This window comes from Phalangium opilio, unplaced genomic scaffold (genome assembly GCF_054372755.1).
Source record: "Phalangium opilio isolate 3A_F unplaced genomic scaffold, DU_Popi_V2 ptg000079l_1, whole genome shotgun sequence".
Taxonomy (NCBI): Eukaryota; Metazoa; Arthropoda; class Arachnida; order Opiliones; family Phalangiidae; genus Phalangium; species Phalangium opilio.
In genome coordinates this window covers 8,995,794-9,016,228 of record NW_028324187.1, presented here as the reverse complement: position 1 = coordinate 9,016,228, position 20,435 = coordinate 8,995,794, and the positions used below count along the sequence as shown (strand labels likewise).

Below are 20,435 nucleotides of genomic sequence, written 5' to 3'. Positions count from 1 at the left end.
GCCATGGGAACGATACACAAAATGATATCGTATCTATTTGGTCCAAATTTTTATAAACATTAAATTTGATTATTGCATGTAATCATTCAAGACGGTCCCTCGCAGTTGGTATGATTTATAAAATCTGTGTAACTTAATTAATTAAGTGTATAAATTCTAATTAATTACGGCGAATTAACCAACACCGAACGTAGAACTAAACGGGGTAATTATGTCGGAATCAATTTGGAACCATTTCTGTGGTCAAGAACTTAAAACCTGGACATCAAAAGGCTATATTGATAAGTGTTTTCGAAACCTAACAATAACATACCCGACTCTCTCAATTTTGGCAATAATCAGCGCCTATTTATACGGTTATTCCTTAACGAAACACCGTATTACTCGAAGCAAATCACAGCTACTAATTTTAAAATTCAGAATCGCATTTAGCATAATTCTACCAATTTTCTCAATAATTCAAATAATTTCGTTGCATTTTTTCGCCTCGGCAAATGCGTGTTTATTTTTAACGGATTACGTCGAATGTGGACTAAACGTTTTTGCGTGGATATTACACTTCATGTATTTAAATACACTTAAGTGTCGCGGTGTAACATTAAACACTAGGGGGATTTTATGGGCAAATTTAACAGTGTTTCTAGTCGGTCTATCGGGTACCTACAACTTATTATGCATTTTATCAGACTTAAAAAACAATTTCGAAGATAGCGTCAAATTATTCTACACCGCGTTTGATTTGGGTTTCATCGCATGTTACTTAATAACTTTAATACCGAAAGAATATAATTCAAATGAATTATCATCGTCGGAAGAGGCATTTTTTAACATTCCATCCACTTCCGGTGGTATTTCCGGTAATCGTAATTACGGCTCTATTAATTACGATTACGTCCGTACACCTTCGCCAACTTTTGATTTTGAATCTGATAAACCAAATTGGTTTTCGCGATTAACATTTTGGTGGGTGTTTCCTTTACTATCCAGGGGCGCGCGAGGAACTCTGGATCAAATTGATAATCTATTTAATCTACCCGAAGACATGAAAGTTAAATATATAAACGAATCATTTATTAAAAACGAAAATATAAATAAATTTAACACCGATAAAATTAAACATTATCTAGCAAATCAATTAAATAAAACATTCGGATTTGAATTCTACTTCCTAATTATACTCAAATTAATAACAGACGCTCTAAATTTCTCCGGACCTATTTTCTTAAACTTGTTATTAAATTTCTTAGAAGCTAAATCAGAACCAATTAAAAACGGTATCTTATACGCGTTTGGTATGAGTTTCGCCAGTTTATTGGCGGCGTTTTTCGCGACGCATTTTTCCTACCGCGTTAATTACGTTGCGATTAAAGTTAAAACCGCAGTAATCGGTTGCATTTATCGCAAAACTCTTGCCGTAACCAGTACTTCGTTAAACGCCTTCAATACCGGAGAAATTGTTAATTTTATGAGCTGCGACGCGGACCGAATTAGCAATTACTGTCAAAGTTTCCACGAGTTATGGAGTTTGCCAGTTCAAGTCGTCGTGGCGTTATATTTGTTGTATCAACAAATTGGATTGTCTTTCCTAGTCGGACTAGCTTATACAGTTTTATTAATACCCATTAATAAATGGTTAGCCAATAAAATCGGATTTTTAAGTCAATCGAGGATGGATGCCAAAGATGGAAGAATTAAAGTAAATTAATTTTAACTAATTTCAACTTAATTAATAAGGCAAGACTTTATTTTATGGCTGCAGTTAATGAACGAAGCTATCGCTTCAATCAGAGTGATCAAAATGAATGCCTGGGAACCATTGTTCGTAAATGACATCGTAACGGCTCGAAAGCGCGAAATGCATTTCTTAAAAAAGCGTCAATACTTGGACGCACTCTGCGTCTTTTTCTGGGCAGCAACGCCCGTCATCATTTCAGTCTCAACATTTTCACTATATTCCCTTTTGGGCAATCAATTAACAGCGGCTAAGATATTCACGTCCCTAACTTTATTCGAAATGATTAGAAAACCGCTGAACGCCTTTCCTTGGGTGCTAAATGGTTTCGTCGAAGCCTGGATTTCATTAAAACGCGTTGAAAGGTTCCTAAAACTCGAAAACTTTGACGCCAACGAGTACTTTTCGGAAATAACTGGTAAAGACGTCCTTGCTTTGATATGTTCCTTCCATAAGTTTGTTAATCTCTGGTAACTTAGAAACTTGAGCTTGTCATGAAGTAAGTGAGTGATGTAGGTCATAGATTCAGGGTAAAGCGAGGGAGGCCTGGTGACTGGGGCGCTGTCAAATTTGGGCTTTGTAATGCAGATTAAATAGGGACTAGATGGAAGTCCTGCAAAATTAACCACCGAGTGTAGGACTTCAATTCACGTCGCTTGTCGTTCACTCGAACTAGTTATCTCGAGCTGTAAGTCTCTCAGTAGCATTACGAATCGTATAGGTAGTGCATATCATACTTATGGAAGGAACATATCACTATAAACTTATGCTTTGACGTGTCAATCGCGAATGGATTACATTATTACAAAATCTCAGGTGGAAATCAGAACGTATTGGAGATGAAAGACGCGGTTTTTAGTTGGAAAGACGAGGAGACATCCACGGAAAATGTCTTCACTCTCGGGCCAATAAATTTGGACTTATCCATGGTGACCCCGACTTAAGAGCTTTGATTAATTCTCAAACTTGTTACAGAAACTTATATATCCATCTTTTCGCGATGATAGGGGCAATTAATAGGTGTAATTGGAGAAGTTGGTAGCGGTAAAACATCCCTTCTACTCGGGGTCATCGGCGAATCGTACTTAAACGACGGTGAAGTATTTATAAACACCAAACTGGCTCAAAAGGGTGTGGCTTACGTACCCCAAGACCATTTCCTAATGCACGCGACCTTACAAGACAATATTCTATTTGGAAAACCAATGAATTATCTCAAATATAACATGGTCCTCAAAGCATGCGCTCTTCTGGACGACTTAAAGGTAGTAGACCGACGAAGAATTGCAATAAAACTAACGGTAATTACAATTAGACTATACATGTTTATTTTTTGGGGAAGCAGAGTTTACCCAACGGAGACTTAACGGAAATTGGTGAAAGAGGTATCAGTTTAAGTGGTGGACAAAAAGCCAGGATATCCTTAGCGAGAGCCGTTTATCAAGTAAGTAATTAAATTAAATTAACCCAAGTTTTAATTGTAATTTACGTTAAAGGAGGAATGAATATTAATAGGATTTGGACTTGTACTTATTGGATGATCCATTCTCGGCGGTTGACGTTCACGTTGGTGAACATATCTACAATTACTGCATTAAAGGACTACTTAAAAACAAGGCCGTCATCTTATGCACTCATCACACTCGCTTTTTACAAGACGCCGATTCAATCATAAGCCTAAAGAATGGGGAAGTGCAATTTCAAGGGAAACCAATTGAAATATTACCGGTTTGCCAGACGTTAGGATTGAAATCTAATGAGGTAATTGAGGAAGAGGCAACTGGATCAAAACCAGGTTCGAAAGAACAGAGCCCGGAACCCGCGGTCGGCAACAACTTAACTCGTTTAGTGGAAGAGGAAGGAAAAGAAACCGGAAGTGTCAAGTTATCAATTTACAAGTTGTATTGTCTCGCTGTGGGAAAATGGTTGACTATCATAGTCTTAACTTGCTTTTTACTCATGACCGGTGAGATAATAAATATTGCAATGCAATTACCACGCGGCTAATTAACATTTAATGAAAGGTTCCAAAGTTTTCTCCGATTGGTGGTTAAATTATTGGATCTCCCATGATACAACAGATAAAAACGGAACTGCTTATAACATCACAGATTTTGCGGATGAATTGTAAGTATAGGCTTGATAAACTGAGGAATCGAAATATCTTTGGTGGCATTCACAACGATTTTCATTTAAGAACGAAACCGAACCAAGCCACGACTTTCAACTTCTACTTGTACGTTTTCATTGGTACTGGAGTTCTCAACAGTATTTTCACGTTACTTCGAGCTTTTTCCTTCGCGTATGGTGGAATATGCGCGGCAATTAGCTTCCACGATAAATTACTTAACACCGTAATTAAGGTAGGTATTTAAACTAATCCGCATAACCCAAAAAACCCTTTAAAAAATTGGATGTCTATTTCAGGCACCGATATATTTTTTTGATAAGACACCATTGGGTCGAATTCTTAATCGATTCTCATCCGATCTTAATATGATCGACGACACATTCCCGTTCATATTGAACATATTTGTAACGCTAGCTTTCAACGTACCGGCTGCGATTATCGTCACGTGTTACGGAATTCAATGGATGATATTACTATTCATTCCTTTGAGTGTAGCTTACTATTACATTCAAAACTTTTACCGACATACATCGCGGGAAATTAAGAGATTATCTAGCGTTAGTCTATCACCAATTTACGAGCACTTTTCCGAAACTATCGATGGATTGATAACAATCAGGGCTTTATCGAAATCAAAGAGATTTATCAACGAAAATGAGGTCAAAGTTGAGACGAACGAAAGAGCTTTGTTTTCAGGGTTAGCCGTTGCTCAATGGTTAAGTCTTTTTTTACAATTAATCGGAGTTGCCGTTGTTACCGGTATGGCATCAATGGCTATTGCCCAGCATTATTACTCGGGTGTCAACCCAGGTAAGTTGAAAAAATTCATAGCTAGGGCGAGGATAGTTACTTAAAAATAGTTTTCCCTCGACTACCATAGGACAAATTGGACTTGCAATGTCATACGCGTTGACAGTAACCGCGCTTTTAAATGGTTTGGTTTCGTCTTTCACGGAATGCGAGAAAGAGATAGTAAGCGTCGAAAGAATAGCTCAATATTTAGACGTGAAATCGGAGAAAATTCATGGAATTATGAAAGTACTTAATTTCTTAGGATGATGGGGGATGTTTAATCTGAGGGAAATCGGTACCTGTGGAACGACTCAGGTCCGGTGGGACGCTAGAAATGGGGGAGGAATACTCGGGAAAATGGCGGGCAGTCTACGTCAGACCAATCAGGAAGACCACCCGCCATTTTTCCGTGTATTTCTCCCCCTTTTTCTAGCGTCCCACCGGACCTCAGCCGTTCCACAGATAGTGGACCGATTTCTCTGGGATTATGCATCTTCCCCCAGAATGGTTGATTTTAATAGAGGTGGTTTTAAAGCTGACTGTATTTTACTAGCCTTTAGGTTTTTGGCCCACTAAGGGAGTAATTTCTTTCGAAAACGTCCATCTACGGTACCATAAGGGTTACTTAAAGGCCTTAAACGGAGTATCGTTTGAAACTAGACCTTCCGAGAAGATCGGGATAGTTGGGAGAACAGGGTCCGGGAAAAGTAGTTTATACCAAGCACTTTTTCGACTTGTTGAATTAGAAGAGGGGAAAATAACCATAGATGGGATAAATATTGCCCATTTGGACTTGCATCTGTTAAGATCGAATTTATCTATTGTACCCCAAGATCCTATTCTGTTTAGCGGCTCAGTTCGCAAAAATTTAGACCCCGCTAATGTTATACAAGATTCAGTTTTATGGAAAGTACTGAGACAGTGTAAAATCAGTGGTGCTATCCATCAGTTAGGTGGTTTTGATACTGAACTAGGGGAAAAAGCTCTGTCACTCAGTGCCGGACAAAGACAACTTTTTTGTCTAGCTAGAGTTCTTTTATCAAGCTCAAAGGTAAGTGTGTTTCTGTTGATATTTACTTCAAAGGTCATATTTAAAACTTTTAAGGGCAATTTTCGGCAATTACAGATTTGTTGCTTTGATGAAGCAACTGCTAATGTAGATGCTCAAATGGATAAAGCTATTCAAGAGATTATCAGCCAGGAATTTCGCGACACTACGCTACTCATTATTGCTCACAGGATTCAAACGATAATGTTATGTGATAGGGTAATTGTTATGGGTGATGGGAATGTGCTAGAAATTGGAGCCCCAACAGAACTTATGAAGAACAAAAGATCTAACTTTTACAGTTTAGTCAATAGACCAAATCTCAATGACTAAAAAATATTACGATGTGATCATGCATTTCATTTATGGCTTTGTTACAACTAATGTTAATTATATTTTTCCTAAAACATGAATAAAAAGGGTTTAATACCATTATAAAACCCGTGTTAAATGTATTCACATATCTAAACTCAATAAGGTGTTTGGGTTAATTGATTTTTTGCAATTTAGGGCCGGATTATTAGAAAACTTTGATCCTTTGTCTAAACCGAAACTACACTCAAGTTCTGAACTGTCATTAAACAAAGGCTTAACCGTTGTCTATAGCAATAAACCTTTTCTGTGAATGTTAAACCCGTTGTCATATGAAAATGGCTTACCTTAATTGGTGTCCAGTCCTTATTAATAGTGATGCTAATTAACAATATGTTAATTACAATAACGCGTAAAAATAAACTTTTACACGACCGCGTTACTGACTGAGAGGATTTCCCGCTAAAAACGCGCTACCGAACTTTATGCAAATTTTTGATTGAAGGGTCACGTGATGCAATCTTTTCTGACGTAAATCACGACCTCTAGCGTAACTTTTCGGCCGGTTTGCTGAGTATTTTCCTAAATCCAGGGAGTCGAGTTTAGCTGGCCTTTGGCTAATTTTAATTAAACTTTCTTTCGATTTAGATTAGTTTTCAAATTTCAGGCGCTGGTTGTATATTTCGTCTCTCGATCTTTGTCTAAAAACCGAGAAAAATGGTAAGAAATTTGTATAATTGGTCATGTACTTCACGTTTTAGCATTAAGCCTCGGCCCTTGTTTAAAAGGTCAATCACTTAAAAAAAAAAACGTCTTGATAGATTCTTAAGGAAATTTAATTATTCCATTGCCCTCAATAAAATTTCTTCATATAAGGTGAAGAAATACCTTTAGAAATGAATAATATTGGGGTATTTAAGCGTTAATTCCCTAACTTAATTAACATAGATCCTAGAACTTCTTGTGTACCGAAGCTTGTTTTGTGTGTTTCATGGTGACTTAAGTTGTAGGCTAGGATTGTTAATAAAACCCTTGAAAATGTATTTAATTAGGGAAACGAGGCATCATTACCGATGGAGATGTGCTCCAATTGTAAGTGGTTTTAATTACCAAATATTTACATCTACTAGCTTGCTTAGACTACTTCCTTTTGGCAATATTCTATAACTTCTTTCCTCATACATTAAACAAACAAACAGTTGATGTGGATGAAATTAAGAGACTTGGAAAACGATTTCGAAAACTTGATTTGGATAATTCTGGCTCTCTTAGTATAGACGAGTTTATGTCCTTGCCAGAATTACAACAAAATCCTCTCGTTCAACGAGTAATAGATATTTTCGATACAGATGGCAACGGTGAAGTGGATTTTAAAGGTGATATAAACCTTTTTATATAGGCCTAACCTTATTAAAATTAATTTTAACGTTTAAATTAATGTTTTTAAGAGTTTATCCAAGGGGTTTCTCAGTTTAGTGTCAAAGGAGATAAAGATTCAAAGCTAAGGTGTAAGTACTTAAGTATTTTCTCACCAATTATGTCCTAGGGTTGGGTTTTAATTATTAATTTTAGTCGCATTCCGAATATATGATATGGATAATGATGGATATATTTCCAATGGGGAGTTGTTTCAAGTTCTTAAAATGATGGTTGGCAATAACCTAAAAGACACTCAACTACAGCAAATTGTGGATAAAACAATCTCATTAGCCGATAAGGATGAAGATGGAAAGATCTCATTTGAAGAATTCTGTTATGTAAGTTAAATTTCATTCATTTAACCTTAATCTAGTTAGTTTCCTTCTTAATTAACAGTTAATTAACTAATTAATTTCATTAAACAGGTTGTAGGTAACACAGATATTCATAAAAAAATGGTTGTTGATGTTTAGGAATTAACATTTAAAAAAAAATACATAAAAACCAATATAAATCCCGGTTTTTCTCAAAGATTTTCTTTGGTATGTTTGTGATTTGATAAGAAATAATTTTTCCCTCCCTTTACAATGAAAAAAACCCCAAAAAACAAAAAAAAACCCAAGAAAAACCCCAAAAAATGAAAAAAAACCCAAGAAAAACCCCAAAAAACAAAAAAAAAACAAAAACCCTCATTAAATAGTTTAAAAATAAAATAACCAAAATCCTTTCTTATCTTAACTATTTCGCTCTAAGCCTTTTACACCTTAATTTCAAATTAAAAATAAATATTAGTATTTAAAAAAAATAATTATTAATTAATTAATTAATTAATTAATCAACAAAGGAATAAATAAAATAATGAAACAAAAAATTTGCCTTTTCATCTAAAAAAATAGGCATTTTTTATAAACTAACAACATCCGCTGTACAAAATGTAAATTATAATAATAATAATAATAATATTAACCATGTAAAAAAAAAACATGAACTTTTGTTAAAAATATATTTGGTAAAATCATGTACAAATTTATGTTCATACACACTCAAGTTCAAGTTCTAAAAAAAAACTAGCGAGAAAAAAATTAGCTTGTTGTTAATTGTTGGTTTTTATTTTTATGTCCTTTTGTTTCGTCTTTATGATAAAAAAAGAATTAATTATGAATAATTTTCTTGTCTCTAATGAATTATTATTATTAAAACTTTAAAAAAAGCTATAAATATTACCATAAATTATATAATTTGGGTACTTTTTACAATTTTACGTCTCTCTCTGTACCATTTTTAAGTTATTGCGTAACTTTTATTATTTTTTGTCTACTATCATTTGTTGGCAGTTAAAAAAATATAAATTAACTAGTATAACTATTAACTATACACATGCAAAGAACTGAACACTAAAAAAAAGTTAATTAAAAATGGTCTAGTAATTATTTAATATCGGTTCGTTTTTAATTATAAACTGTTTAAATGTAATAACTAAAAAAAAAACAAATTAATCCTTCCTGTCCTGAATCCATTTTTCCCCAAAAATCGTCAAAAAAATATTCAAATTTCCTTAAGGTAAGGTTCTCCCTCATTTTTGGAAAATTCTTTTCCAAAATCATGTAAGTTTTAAGCAGAAAAAAAAATATGAAATGTTGTCGCTAGTCATTGGATTACATAAAGATAATGATAAAAAAAAAAATTAGATATTTGAAAAAAAAAACATTACATTTTTTGAAAACTAATTGCCTTCCGCCTAATTACGCTAACGGAGAGTTTATCTCTATATTTGAATGTGTAAGAGATTGCCTGATTATGATTAATAAAACCACCTTTCACAGTTTTACTGTTAATACTTAAAAATATTATTATTTCATTTAAATTTTTTAATAATTTCTAATTATACTTACCATAGAGTTAGCCCTGAAAAGATGACCCTGGTACATTAAAGGTAAAAGGTTAATAACATAATACCTTAAAAGAACGGCCTTTTTCTAAATATAAAAAGAAAAATATTAAAAAAATAATAAATGATTTATTAATACAAAATAATTAGCATTTAATTAGTCTTAAAAACGTGGACTACTGCGCCGCCATTGCTCTAGTGTCGTCTGCTAGCCACCCCTACTGTGATTGGTTGAATTTTGACAGACTGAGAGAGGTGAGGGCATGGCCAACTCGATCACGCGCGAGGTTCGATTTAACAGACGCCAATAAAGCAATGGCGGATGGCGCAGTAGTCCTCGCTTTTTTAAGACTAATTATCTTACCTTTTCCTTAAACTTATAATAATTAATTTAACGAAACCCTTAAACACATTTATTTATTTTTTTTTGTGCCATAACATTTATTATGCAGTTTCATTAACCTTTTTTTATACATTTTCAGAATCAGTTGTTGGGTGGGGGAATGACTAGAACTAATTAAACGTAACATTCAACAATGTGTAAAAAATATCACAAGGTTGTTCTTTGGACGGTTATAATTTATAATTTAACATTTTGATTATTTTTAAGTGTATCACAATTTCGTAGTGCGTCAGACTCATTTTATATTTCTTTTACAATACACCCTTGTAGTAAAATTTAAATGCTCTTCAAATATAAACGTAATTAAAAATATCGTGATTTAGTGGGTGGTTAATTTAATCTGACTAATTGTAATTGGACGGAGACGGAATCCCTATATATTTTAGATTAATTTAATTAATGACTACGTTTTCCTCGTGTCTATTGCGAGGACATACATATCAATGTATTTAATGATAACCGTACGTGCATTTGGGTGGTGTACTAAATTCTTTCGTCAATATATAGTTTCGTGACTAACATTATTGGCTTAATTAAATTGGACCTCCCGTTATAATTGCAATATTAATCCCATCTTAACACCGTGATAAACATCTCTTATATATATTTCTCAACATGAAACTTAAGTAATAAAATCTCAACATAACAATATAGTTATCTATTTGTTAAACGTAACAAATAACTTGGGAGTTTTTGTTGACCCTTTCATTCAGGATCAGGGCATTTCTCCTGGACCCTAAAAAAGTATTTTAAACTTACTTGTCTTTGTCTACGTCATTCGCATCGGAAAATTAGGCCTATTTGCGCGAAAATAAACCGCACAGTAGGCCTAACTCGACTTACCTTACGTCTGACGTTTTCTAATATATTAAGAATATTGTTGACCTTGCTAGAGGACACGTGACGTTTCAAAATACGCCAAAAATCAGGGTGTGTTAACAGCACACTAAAAATTCTTCGTCCATAGTATCTGTAGGTGTAAATCCAAGTTTAAGGGTTATAGGTAGGCCTACAAGACAAGACGACAAACGGAAACAAACATTTCCGAATCACCTTGTTAATGGAATCCTATCCATGATAAAATTAGCGCTAACTGGAAGTAGATTTTGCGGGATATCTTTCCCAGTTAAACATCTAGGCGCTCCCATACTCTCCACAACAACGGAAACAAACTGAGAAGTCGTTTTGCGAACGTTGTCATTTCGATGGCTGGTAAAATTATACACATTTGCGCATGGTCAGTCCATCATTCAAATTCGCAAACCTTACCTTCCCCCTCCAATTAACAAAGAAAGAGCCGCTTTTTGATTAGTTATATTCTCCACCATTTGGTACAAAGCCTTGTTGACATCGTCTCTGATAAACCCGGTATTTTCCCCGGATTTGTGTAGAAGAGCTTGAGTAACCAGATCTAACTCCTAACGCGTAATTAACAATTACCCAATTAAATTACGGTATCACTTAAGTTACAATTTCTAAACCGTCCGTTAATCTTACAGGTTCCATTCCCTTTTTCAATTTTGTAAAAAAGAAACCCAAAGTGGTGACAGCGGATCGGGAAAGGGATGAACGCAAATTTTTAACCTCTAAGGCGATTGCGGAAACAATTGTGTGTAATTGGTTCATAACTGAAGCTGGATGATGAGTTACAACTGATTGAATCAATTTTAAACCATCCATTTTCTTATTCCTATGAAGAAGTCGCGATGGTATTTCTTAAAGAATGGTCAACAACGTGGATGGAAACAAGTTCGGATAACATAACATTATACCTTAAAAGAACGGCCTTTTTCTAAATATAAAAGGAACTAAATATTAAAAGAAATAAATGATCTCTTATTACAAAATAATTTGCATTTAATTAGTCTTAAAACGAGGACTACCGCGCCGCCATTGCTTTAGTGACGTCTGATAGCCACCCCTAAAGTGATTGGTTGAATTCCTACAGACTAAGAGAGGTAAGGCCCACTCGATCACGCACCGCACGTAAGCATCAGATGCAACTAAAGCAATGGCGGATGGCCCAGTAATCCTCGTTTTTCAGAAATGCTAATTATTTTGTAATAAGATATCATTTATTTCTTTTAATATTTAATTCCTTTTATATTTAGAAAAAGGCCGTTCTTTTAAGCTATAATGTTATGTTATCTGAACTTAGTTCGGATTTAAATACCATTCAGAATCGGACAACAATCTAAGAGAAGATTTTATAGCTTCATTTGGACTAGTGTAAGGAATGCTGGTACCAGAGTCAGTGGTAGAGTTAGGAGTACTAGAATCTTCTAAAATTTGTATGGAAGAACTGGTGGATTTGATAGAAGAATCACTCTTTTGACGGCTAAGTTTGTAATTAAAAAGTTTTCGTGAAGTTTTAATTCTATCAAGATACTAGGTAGTCCTACAGGTAAGTACGTACGTGGGATTACGACGTATTTGGGGTGGTCTAATTTTAGAAGAACGAAGACTAATGCCTGAAACGTGTGAAATATTCATTGCAATAAAGATATACCTTTCATTAAATGGCCTAAATTATCATTAATTACTTTTCCGGCGTTCAAGATTGGTTTCACTCGGTTTCCTAACCAATTGATGAACTGAAGTTTCAGAAGAGCTTTTTCGGAGAATCTCAGATTCGGAATTTTCTTGAATTTCCTGAACATTCTCCGTCAATACACTTTTCTCTTCGACAACTTCTATTACTTCTTTTTGTACAAGTGATATTTCGGTGGGTTTAACATCATCGTCACCATTAACCTCCGCGACAGGCGTGACAGGTGCGCGTCTCTTTGTAGGTGACGAAACCTTGGCTAACACCGGTTTTCCATTAAATAAAGCAACAGGCGCGCCCTTACCCCTAATAGATGACAATAATTATGATGACAATGAACTAAACGTAAAAGTCATCAACAGCCAATGAAGACATACTTATCAATTACTTCCAAAGATTTTGATCTTTTAAGTGTAACTAAGTGATTTACGATAGAACCTAAATCCAGCTTCTAATAAAGAAACATCGGAATTTCTTGTAAATAGGACCCAGAGTGTAAATTTTTAATTTAATTAGCCTTATTCCTGATCAGCGCCACCTACCCATAGCGGCGATTTTGAGAACTACTGTAAGCGGCAAGCCAATCAGATGTCGCTAAAATCTGGTGACGTCACTGACTGGCACTCTCGGGTCTTACCAAAAATGACGTCACCAGATTTTAGCGACATCTGATTGGCTTGCCGCTTATAGTAGTTCTCAAAGTCACCGCTATGGGTAGATGGCGCTGATCAGGAATAAGGCTAATTTAACTTGTACCTCCTTATCGTCGATTAAAGTAATTTCATCTCTTAAATTTCTAGCAGTTGTTGGTACAGACCGAACTAATCTAGGCATAGCTTTGTTAGTATTTCTGGACGGTGAGGATAAAGAACCGCGGGCTAATATTGGTTTTAACGGGAAAGGTGAAGGGTTAGGGGACTGGGAGCTTTTGGGGAAATCGGACGACGTGTTGTCACCTTCAACACCACCTTCTTTACTATTTTCTAATTTTTCCTCATTTTCGCAATCTTGGATTCCAATATCCGTTTCGGGTGTCGAATCTTTATGTTCCTATAATAATCGTGATTAAAATCGAAAGATTAATTAAGTCAACTCAAGTGTGCACTAGCTGCGTCGTAAGTATAAGTTCCGAGGGGACAATTACTGACCTCTGGTAAACAAGGAACCGACGCGTTTTCAAAGACTTGTTCTTGATCGTGTTCTTCTTTAACTTTACGATTTGGGGGTGTTGTTTCCTGTCCACGGTTCGCGTTAGGGGTTGTGTTTCCGGTTGATCCAGTCGCTGTTAAAATCCAATCAACATCCGCTCCGATTGTTGACGTATGCGAGTGAGGACTCGCTGATGAAGGGATGGTAATAGAATAATTAACCATCCCATCCGCCGTACACCTTGGCAGTATTTTGCGGGCCATTCTCGATTGCACGGCTAAATGTAGGCCTTCTTCTTCATTCATAATCTCAACTTGGTCAACAGCAGCCAATAAGGGGGCTACTTTAGAAGGTCCCAATGTTTGGGCCATAACGGCGACACATTCCATCGCGGAAAGTCGTACACGACGTCGCCTGTCAATTAAAGCCGGTACAACCGCGTTGGCCAACGAAGAAAATTCAAAGTTGTAGCTTGGATATGTCAAAATAGCCGCGGTGGCCCGGTTCAAGATCTCTTCCCTTATTCTAGGGTTCCGACTATTACGTTGCTCTAATAGGATATCAAGTACGACTTTTGGGTGCGTTTCGCACATTAATTTATGAATGACCTATATGGACAGTAACGTCAAATTAAACAATTTTATACAATGTCCAGGTTAAGCAATTATACCTTTATGCTTTGCTCTTTAATAACAACTCTCATATCACCCAGGTATCTAACCAGAGTACTAACAATAGCTCTGATATGTCTTGTTAATTTATGCTTCATTCTTCTTATTATCAATTCATAAACGTCCAAAGTAACGATGACGACTTTAAAACAAGTATCCTCCATAAGTTTCGAAAGTAAGGCGAAGAAATTATCCAAATGATACGCCAATGGTGCCAAATCAGTCGTGTTCGCGATGGTCATCTTTAACTGCTCCGTTCCTTGGACTCTGGCCCTCCAATCGGTTGATTTTAACTTATTCACGATGGAGGATTCAAATATTCCGTAACTGTAGGTCACTCTTTTAGGTGGTGATTGATTCGGTTCAATTCTAGTTCCAGTTAAGATGTAATTATCATTGGAACTACCCTCATCGTCATTAGCGTGTGTTCTCGAAAACTCGTTGCTAATTTGATACAAAATACGTTGGTACAGAGTTCCCAGGGAATCGTCTAATTGTTTTAAGTAGAAATGGAAAACGGGTGGTCCAATTGTGTTGCTGAGGTATCTGATTGCGTTTAAGGTTTGGTACAGTATTCTCGTGTCACCACTGACTAGAAGTTTCATCAAAGATTCGATAAGGAGGATTAAATTTTCGTTGGCAAACTCAAAGGTGAAGATTGAGTTGATACTATTTAGGCACCCTTTTCTAATGGAAATATCTGGATTTTCGATGCCATTTTGGATAAAGGCTTGCAAGAAATGTTGCCAGTTATACGTGTGTCTCATATAAGTCTGCAAAACTTGAATGACCGCTTCTTTAAGTCGAGGAGAATTCCTGTTCAATAATGCCAAAATCCGAGGCAAGATGTATAACATGGCTTCATCAAGATCTTCCCCAAGCTGGGTATTTGCTACAGCAATAAGTTGCAGACATTCTAAGCAGACTTCCTCCTTGGGTTCCCCAAGAATTTGCCCAATTATTTCAAAGTATACAAGGGGTATTCGGCCACTTTCGTATCCGTTAAAGGGTTGGACCCCATCCTTTTCTCTCATGTTTCGTTTTAGAAGTAAAAGGACATCGCGGTAGGCCACTGTATCAATTTTGGATAACAGTTTAAAGAGGAGTGTGTTGTGATCCAAATCACTGGTGGAGTTTTCATCTTTCCCCCCATTTTCTGACGGTTTTAGCTGACCAAAAGATTCAGCTTCTGATGTAGCTGATGCCGCAGCCATTTAAGTTACAATGGATTCGGAGTAAATGGCATTTTTGATATCAATTTTCATTATAACAAATATCCTTCCAAGTCGCGAAGTATTTGAATGAAATAACCTACGTAATTTTAAATAAATATCGTTCATGACAAAATATTCATTGTCATGAATTTATCACACAGTTTTCACACACGTAACAACTTAAACAAGTCAAGTAGTGTGTGTGTGAAAGGTTAGGTAACATAAGTGGTACAGTAGTTAACAAAAACAGTTTAGTGTTTGAGTGACCAAGGCTTAGCAATAATTTACAACGAAAAACAAGCTTTATTTGGCGTGTAAAAGAAAGCTGACAGCTTATTGTGCTCCGAATTGTGTACAAAAATCATAATAAACAAAGGCAACAATAAAAATAATAAAAACAAAAAAACTATAGCAAAAACAAATGCCATTCTGACTGCAATTGTAAATCAAATTATCAAACCTCACATTCATATTTCATTTGCTTACATATACAATATTATTATAGAAGATAATTAATATTGAACGTTTAAGTTAAACAATTTTGTTAAATTATATCTTAGTTAAATAACAGTAATTAAACATTGAAGAAACGCAATCAACCGACCTCGAGTCCTCAGACTCCTCACTCCTCATCATCCTAGACGCTAAGTTCGCACCGCACTATGCGTAGAAGCGGCAAAACAAACCCGGTTAAAGAGCTTACGTAACCAGACCGCACCTAAAATACCTATTCTTCGTTTCCCACCTTACGCAACCTAATTTGCATTGTTTTAAGGTAGGATTGAAGAACAATTATATTTCGGTGCGGTTGGTGCTAAACAATGAAAAATAATCAATGAATGAACGACGTAGATGACGTAATAATATTGTGACCTCCCCATTTTACAGTCTGTACCGGTTGCCTGGGCACCCGGGTGGTAAATGAAATTAACTATTTTTATTTTGGAGCCTCCATGTAGTTGACGGGCTAGGTTTTTAAAATGTATTTAATTAAAAGTTAAAATTAATTTATGCATAAATGAATTACCCATCAGCTCACCACAAAAATCATTGGGTTTAAGTAAGAAAATAATTTTGAAAGTGCATGTCTATGGATGCATATGTTAATTTTATTGGCTGGGTTGGGCAGTATAATCCCATTCCCGAGGGGGTAACCACTAATTCACTTTTAAAATGATTAAATTGATTTCAGACTTCAAATATATAAGTTCCCTACAATTTTAAGATTTCACAAAGATTATATTAATTTAATTAACCGCGGCTTCACTCAACCCATTTCACGCATGCTTAAAATCATGACTACCTACTTGCGCACCTTCCCGATTTCCTATAGTACTTGTCCCAATTATTTTACCGTTTATGACCATAAAGATAGAACCCTCATTATATGAACACAAAAACACCAGAAATTTGTAAAAACCATAGGTCACTTGACGGGTTTGTTCAACATAATGGCGTCAAACTTCATTCCAATGCTATCAGCGAGCCCGCCACCACTAGATGACACGGGCTCCATTGACGATGACGACGATGATTTTCACGATTTCCTAAGTGCGTCAAAAGTACTTGACTCTCCAAGCGACTCACCAGTTAAAACTCCTCCCGATTCAACTCCAGCAAAAACCAATCTTGTCAGTTTTGAAAGAAAAACTATGTAAAACATAGTGTAAGTACTTAATGAGCTACCTTTTTACAGCCAATTGAAAAGACTGCCCAACTTAAAACGTCGAGTGAAGAAAACCTTACTATAAGCGTGCAAAATGACGATAAAGACAACTTAGACTCTATTTCAATTACCAATTTTCAAACTAGTCATAATGATAATGATAATGATCAATCTCCGGAACTGAATAGCTCAAAAGAATTTACCGAATTTTACACGTGTAGTAGTAAAACAACCGACGATGACTTAGATTTCAATATCCCACCGTCTAACGGTTTTTCCGAAGACGAGTTTGAAACTGTGTCCAAAAGCGAATGTGACACGGAAACACTCAATTTTGAAATAAACTCGAAAAATATAATTTCTCAACCCCCGGTTCCTCAAGATGAGGATTTGCATTTTGACTTAGACCGTGATGACGACGACGACGACAAAGAGTCAGTCCCTCGCGATGAGGAATACGTTATTAGTTGTGATAATACTGCGGACATTCCAATTCCAAATGAGGTTGAACCACCTCAAAGTATTGAAAACTTTGATGATGATGACGATGAGGATGATGATTTTGCTGACTTTGAAACAGCCGCATTCGCAAAAGAGGAATATTGCGAAACTGTCGCGTCTTTGGCAATAGAAAAAGACGAATATTCCGAAACAGTTACGTCTTTTACAAAAGAAAAAGACGAATCATTCGCTGATTTCGCAACCGCGTCATTTGATCATGATCACGATGAAAATGAAATGCAGGAATCGTTTACCGAATTCGAAACCGCCGGCAGTGACAATCAATGGGCCGATTTTACATCAGGATCTACTAGTCATCTTGACATCCAGGACACTTCACTTCCTCCTGGACAATTACTCCAAATTTTCACCACCGCTTTTCCCATTTCAAACGATGAGAATAGCTTTACTAAGCAAGAGGAGGTTTTATTGCAAAAATTATCAGATAGTTTGAAATCCGCATCTGCATCTGCATCTGCAAGTGGCGCTAGGTATTGATAAGTTCAGAATTAGCATTAGAGTAGATAGATACTAGATAAGTAGATATTTTTTAATAAAATGACGCAAATTTTCAGCGGCGCTATGATATGGCCCAAATTAGAGGATTTAGATCAATCTTTAAGTTTACGTCATCAGTGGATAGGTTCGGAAGCATTCCAAAAAACGCTACAATCATTAAATATCGATTCGAGAAATATAGTAAGATTTTGTACAGTTGTTTTTGTTTCGTGTCCTCGCGTAACACATTCTCGCGTCTGTGCAAAATTTTAACACTTTTAGGGCAGTTTAATATAGGGCTTTTTTACATGTACATGTATCTTTAAGTCTAATTAGACGTAAAATACTTATCCAAAACCAATTAAGCATCTTTAACACATTTGCGCATGAATTATCGGAAAGAAAAAGGCGCCAAAGTGTTAGTTAAAGTGTCAAAATTTTCTTAAATTACATGAAATTCTCTATTTCTTTTTATGCCTTCTCAAAGGAGTAAAAAAATAACAGATTCCTAACATAAAAAATATTTTTTTATAAAGTAAGGTGATTGTCTTTCTAAAAATAATGTAACGTAGCTAGCAGCCATTTCACACGTCCTTGGTTAATTAATAGTTTTTTTCTGGGAGGGTAATTAAAAATTTACGATCCATGTACATGTATTATATATACGACGGTTAATTTTAATTTCTTTCTCGCATTTAATTATTAATGGGGTTTGATTTAAACGCTTAATTAATTAACAAAATTAGCTATTACGACGTCTGTCTGTACTTAATCATCGGAAACTGAAACTTTTGGCTTATTTTTCTAAGCATTCTTTTTTTGGGTATACTATTTTTAATTGCAGTTACGCAATCCATCTATTCCTTTATTCGCTTTGGGTCTCGGGCCCTTGCTGGAACCGGTGAAAGTAGATACTGGTCTGGAGGAAACCACCTCTTACTCTATTAAACCTAGCTCTCCTAATAGCCTCGAACCTCATGAGGTAACGGGAAAAGCAGGCCTTAATTATTTATTTTCTATTATAATTTTCATTTACTAATTAACACAATCAAAGAGGCTGGGCTTTTCGCAGCTAGCTTTTGAATTCATTCATTCATTCTTCCTTTCGGTGGTAGATTGCAAATAGTCTTTGTTTTTTTGTGCTGTAATTGCAAAATTTCAGAACTTCATACCTCCGGCACAGTTTGATTGGAATTCAAGTGGTCTCGTCAACCCCTTGGATCCCACTCAATCCAGTTCTAGTCTTCTCGATTTGGATTTTTTCAACGCGGACTACGCGTCTACGTCCAAATCCGTGGCCAAAACATTCAGTAATATCCATTGCAATTAGCCTTATTCCTGATCAGCGCCACCTACCCATAGCGGCGACTTTGAGAACTACTGTAAGCGGCAAGCCAATCAGATGTCGCTAAAATCTGGTGACGTCACTGACTGGCACTCTCGGGTCTTACCAAAAATGACGTCACCAGATTTTAGCGACATCTGATTGGCTTGCCGCTTACAGTAGTTCTCAAAGTCACCGCTATGGGTAGATGGCGCTGATCAGGAATAAGGCTAATTGCCAAAAAAACGCAAACCACCTTTCGTTAATGATTTTTCATAACGAAAAAACAATTTTTAGGTTTAGAAGAGGAACTGTTGGGCCACGATTCAAAGTTTGACTTTAGCAGTCCGCAATCCAGTAACGCTCCAAGCCAACAGACAATTCTATTAGAGCAATTAATGTCTAATATAAAATTGACCAATTCCTCGACATTGCCGCCTAATCGCAAACGCTCTGAGAATCTGAGCGAAGGCGCTATTCAAATATTAAAACGAATTCCCGATTTGTCCTTCGTCAAAGCCAAAGTTCTTATGTTTCCAGTTCATAGCGACGAAGTTTCTTAATTTATAAATGTAAATTGAGACTTAAATTAATGATAAAACCCCCTGACTTTTAATTAAAATTAAATTACGCAATATATATTTGTTATTAATAACTTTTACGTAAGCCTGATTTAATGGCAGAGTATTATATTTATAAATAAATTAAGATTTTTAATTTTCTGTTCCGCATTTTCTTTTCTTTTTGGTTTAAGAGTCGTAATATCATCATAATAACAATATTCATGGACTATAATTACCCGAGAATATTTGTTTTACAGAATATTCTTGCTTAGATTAGAATAAAACCCCCTTTCTAATCTACGAAGCGCGTACTATAAATGTATATATATATATATTACTATTGTTGAAATTGAAATCTTAACTAATAAAATATGGTTAATGGTTGGAACTTAACGTAGTTGCTCTTATTTACCTTGGTTATTTGTGTTTGTTAGCAGTAACATTACAATAAACATTATCAATTCACGGTAAGTATTCAAATCAACACAAGCAGCGTTGATGCAACCGATTTCCCTTAGTTTCCTGGTTTTTCCCCATATATTTCCCTGAGTTCTCAAGATTATTTTTCCCCATATA

General features: G+C 35.6%; 4 protein-coding genes across 9 annotated transcripts; 3 read left to right on the top strand and 1 right to left on the bottom strand.

The window, feature by feature from the left end:
• Window positions 1–2: 2 nt before the first annotated feature.
• On the top strand, window positions 3–6,143 carry LOC149654745 (ATP-binding cassette sub-family C member 10). The gene is made up of 12 exons (XM_089846365.1): window positions 3–1,696; window positions 1,760–2,150; window positions 2,549–2,661; window positions 2,740–2,997; window positions 3,078–3,176; window positions 3,248–3,698; window positions 3,757–3,859; window positions 3,930–4,095; window positions 4,160–4,673; window positions 4,744–4,901; window positions 5,209–5,706; window positions 5,782–6,143. The coding sequence occupies exons 1-12, from the start codon at window positions 212–214 to the stop codon at window positions 6,034–6,036; spliced, it is 4,491 nt and encodes a 1,496-aa protein (XP_089702491.1). The 5' UTR covers window positions 3–211; the 3' UTR covers window positions 6,037–6,143.
• Window positions 6,144–6,562: 419 nt separating this feature from the next.
• Window positions 6,563–9,279, top strand: LOC149654744 (calcineurin subunit B type 2). The gene is made up of 6 exons (XM_089846382.1): window positions 6,563–6,735; window positions 7,068–7,107; window positions 7,215–7,391; window positions 7,464–7,523; window positions 7,588–7,772; window positions 7,860–9,279. Exons 1-6 carry the CDS (start codon window positions 6,733–6,735, stop codon window positions 7,905–7,907), a joined length of 513 nt encoding a protein of 170 aa, XP_089702508.1. The 5' UTR covers window positions 6,563–6,732; the 3' UTR covers window positions 7,908–9,279.
• Window positions 9,280–9,725: 446 nt separating this feature from the next.
• Window positions 9,726–16,044, bottom strand: LOC149654743 (TOG array regulator of axonemal microtubules protein 1). 4 transcript variants are annotated; one of them, XM_089846369.1, is made up of 13 exons: window positions 15,773–15,909; window positions 14,093–15,404; window positions 13,422–14,030; window positions 13,030–13,323; window positions 12,651–12,724; window positions 12,269–12,579; window positions 12,142–12,196; window positions 11,899–12,063; window positions 11,223–11,415; window positions 10,995–11,143; window positions 10,779–10,934; window positions 10,569–10,695; window positions 9,726–10,461 (listed from the first exon to the last, which is right to left on the bottom strand). In XM_089846369.1, the coding sequence occupies exons 2-13, from the start codon at window positions 15,305–15,307 to the stop codon at window positions 10,441–10,443; spliced, it is 3,369 nt and encodes a 1,122-aa protein (XP_089702495.1). In that variant the 5' UTR covers window positions 15,308–15,404; window positions 15,773–15,909; the 3' UTR covers window positions 9,726–10,440. The 4 variants fall into 4 exon arrangements, with proteins under 4 accessions (XP_089702495.1, XP_089702493.1, XP_089702494.1 ...); XM_089846367.1 differs by lacking the exon at window positions 15,773–15,909 and adding an exon at window positions 15,912–16,044 and having other exon boundaries at window positions 9,726–10,695; XM_089846368.1 differs by having other exon boundaries at window positions 9,726–10,695.
• Window positions 16,045–16,758: 714 nt separating this feature from the next.
• Window positions 16,759–20,252, top strand: Afti (aftiphilin). 3 transcript variants are annotated; one of them, XM_089846371.1, is made up of 6 exons: window positions 16,759–16,938; window positions 17,004–17,965; window positions 18,050–18,173; window positions 18,817–18,954; window positions 19,135–19,282; window positions 19,594–20,252. In XM_089846371.1, the coding sequence occupies exons 1-6, from the start codon at window positions 16,759–16,761 to the stop codon at window positions 19,857–19,859; spliced, it is 1,818 nt and encodes a 605-aa protein (XP_089702497.1). In that variant the 3' UTR covers window positions 19,860–20,252. The 3 variants fall into 3 exon arrangements, with proteins under 3 accessions (XP_089702497.1, XP_089702500.1, XP_089702499.1); XM_089846374.1 differs by lacking the exon at window positions 18,817–18,954 and having other exon boundaries at window positions 19,156–19,282; XM_089846373.1 differs by lacking the exon at window positions 18,817–18,954.
• Window positions 20,253–20,435: the final 183 nt, after the last annotated feature.

Coding starts and splice junctions, on each gene's coding strand:
- LOC149654743 (XM_089846367.1), bottom strand. CDS start 15,307: ATGGCTGCGGCATCAGCTACATCAGAAGCTGAATCTTTTGGTCAGCTA. Junction 13,324..13,421: donor CGGTTCCTTGTTTACCAGAG/GTCAGTAATTGT, acceptor CGATTATTATAG/GAACATAAAGATTCGACACC. Junction 10,696..10,778: donor GATAGGATTCCATTAACAAG/GTGATTCGGAAA, acceptor TTACACCTACAG/ATACTATGGACGAAGAATTT.
- Afti (XM_089846371.1), top strand. CDS start 16,759: ATGGCGTCAAACTTCATTCCAATGCTATCAGCGAGCCCGCCACCACTA. Junction 16,939..17,003: donor CTCCAGCAAAAACCAATCTT/GTCAGTTTTGAA, acceptor ACCTTTTTACAG/CCAATTGAAAAGACTGCCCA. Junction 17,966..18,049: donor GCATCTGCAAGTGGCGCTAG/GTATTGATAAGT, acceptor GCAAATTTTCAG/CGGCGCTATGATATGGCCCA.
- LOC149654745 (XM_089846365.1), top strand. CDS start 212: ATGTCGGAATCAATTTGGAACCATTTCTGTGGTCAAGAACTTAAAACC. Junction 1,697..1,759: donor CCAAAGATGGAAGAATTAAA/GTAAATTAATTT, acceptor TTATGGCTGCAG/TTAATGAACGAAGCTATCGC. Junction 2,151..2,548: donor GTACTTTTCGGAAATAACTG/GTAAAGACGTCC, acceptor ACAAAATCTCAG/GTGGAAATCAGAACGTATTG.
- LOC149654744 (XM_089846382.1), top strand. Junction 7,108..7,214: donor GATGGAGATGTGCTCCAATT/GTAAGTGGTTTT, acceptor ACAAACAAACAG/TTGATGTGGATGAAATTAAG. Junction 7,524..7,587: donor TAAAGATTCAAAGCTAAGGT/GTAAGTACTTAA, acceptor TATTAATTTTAG/TCGCATTCCGAATATATGAT.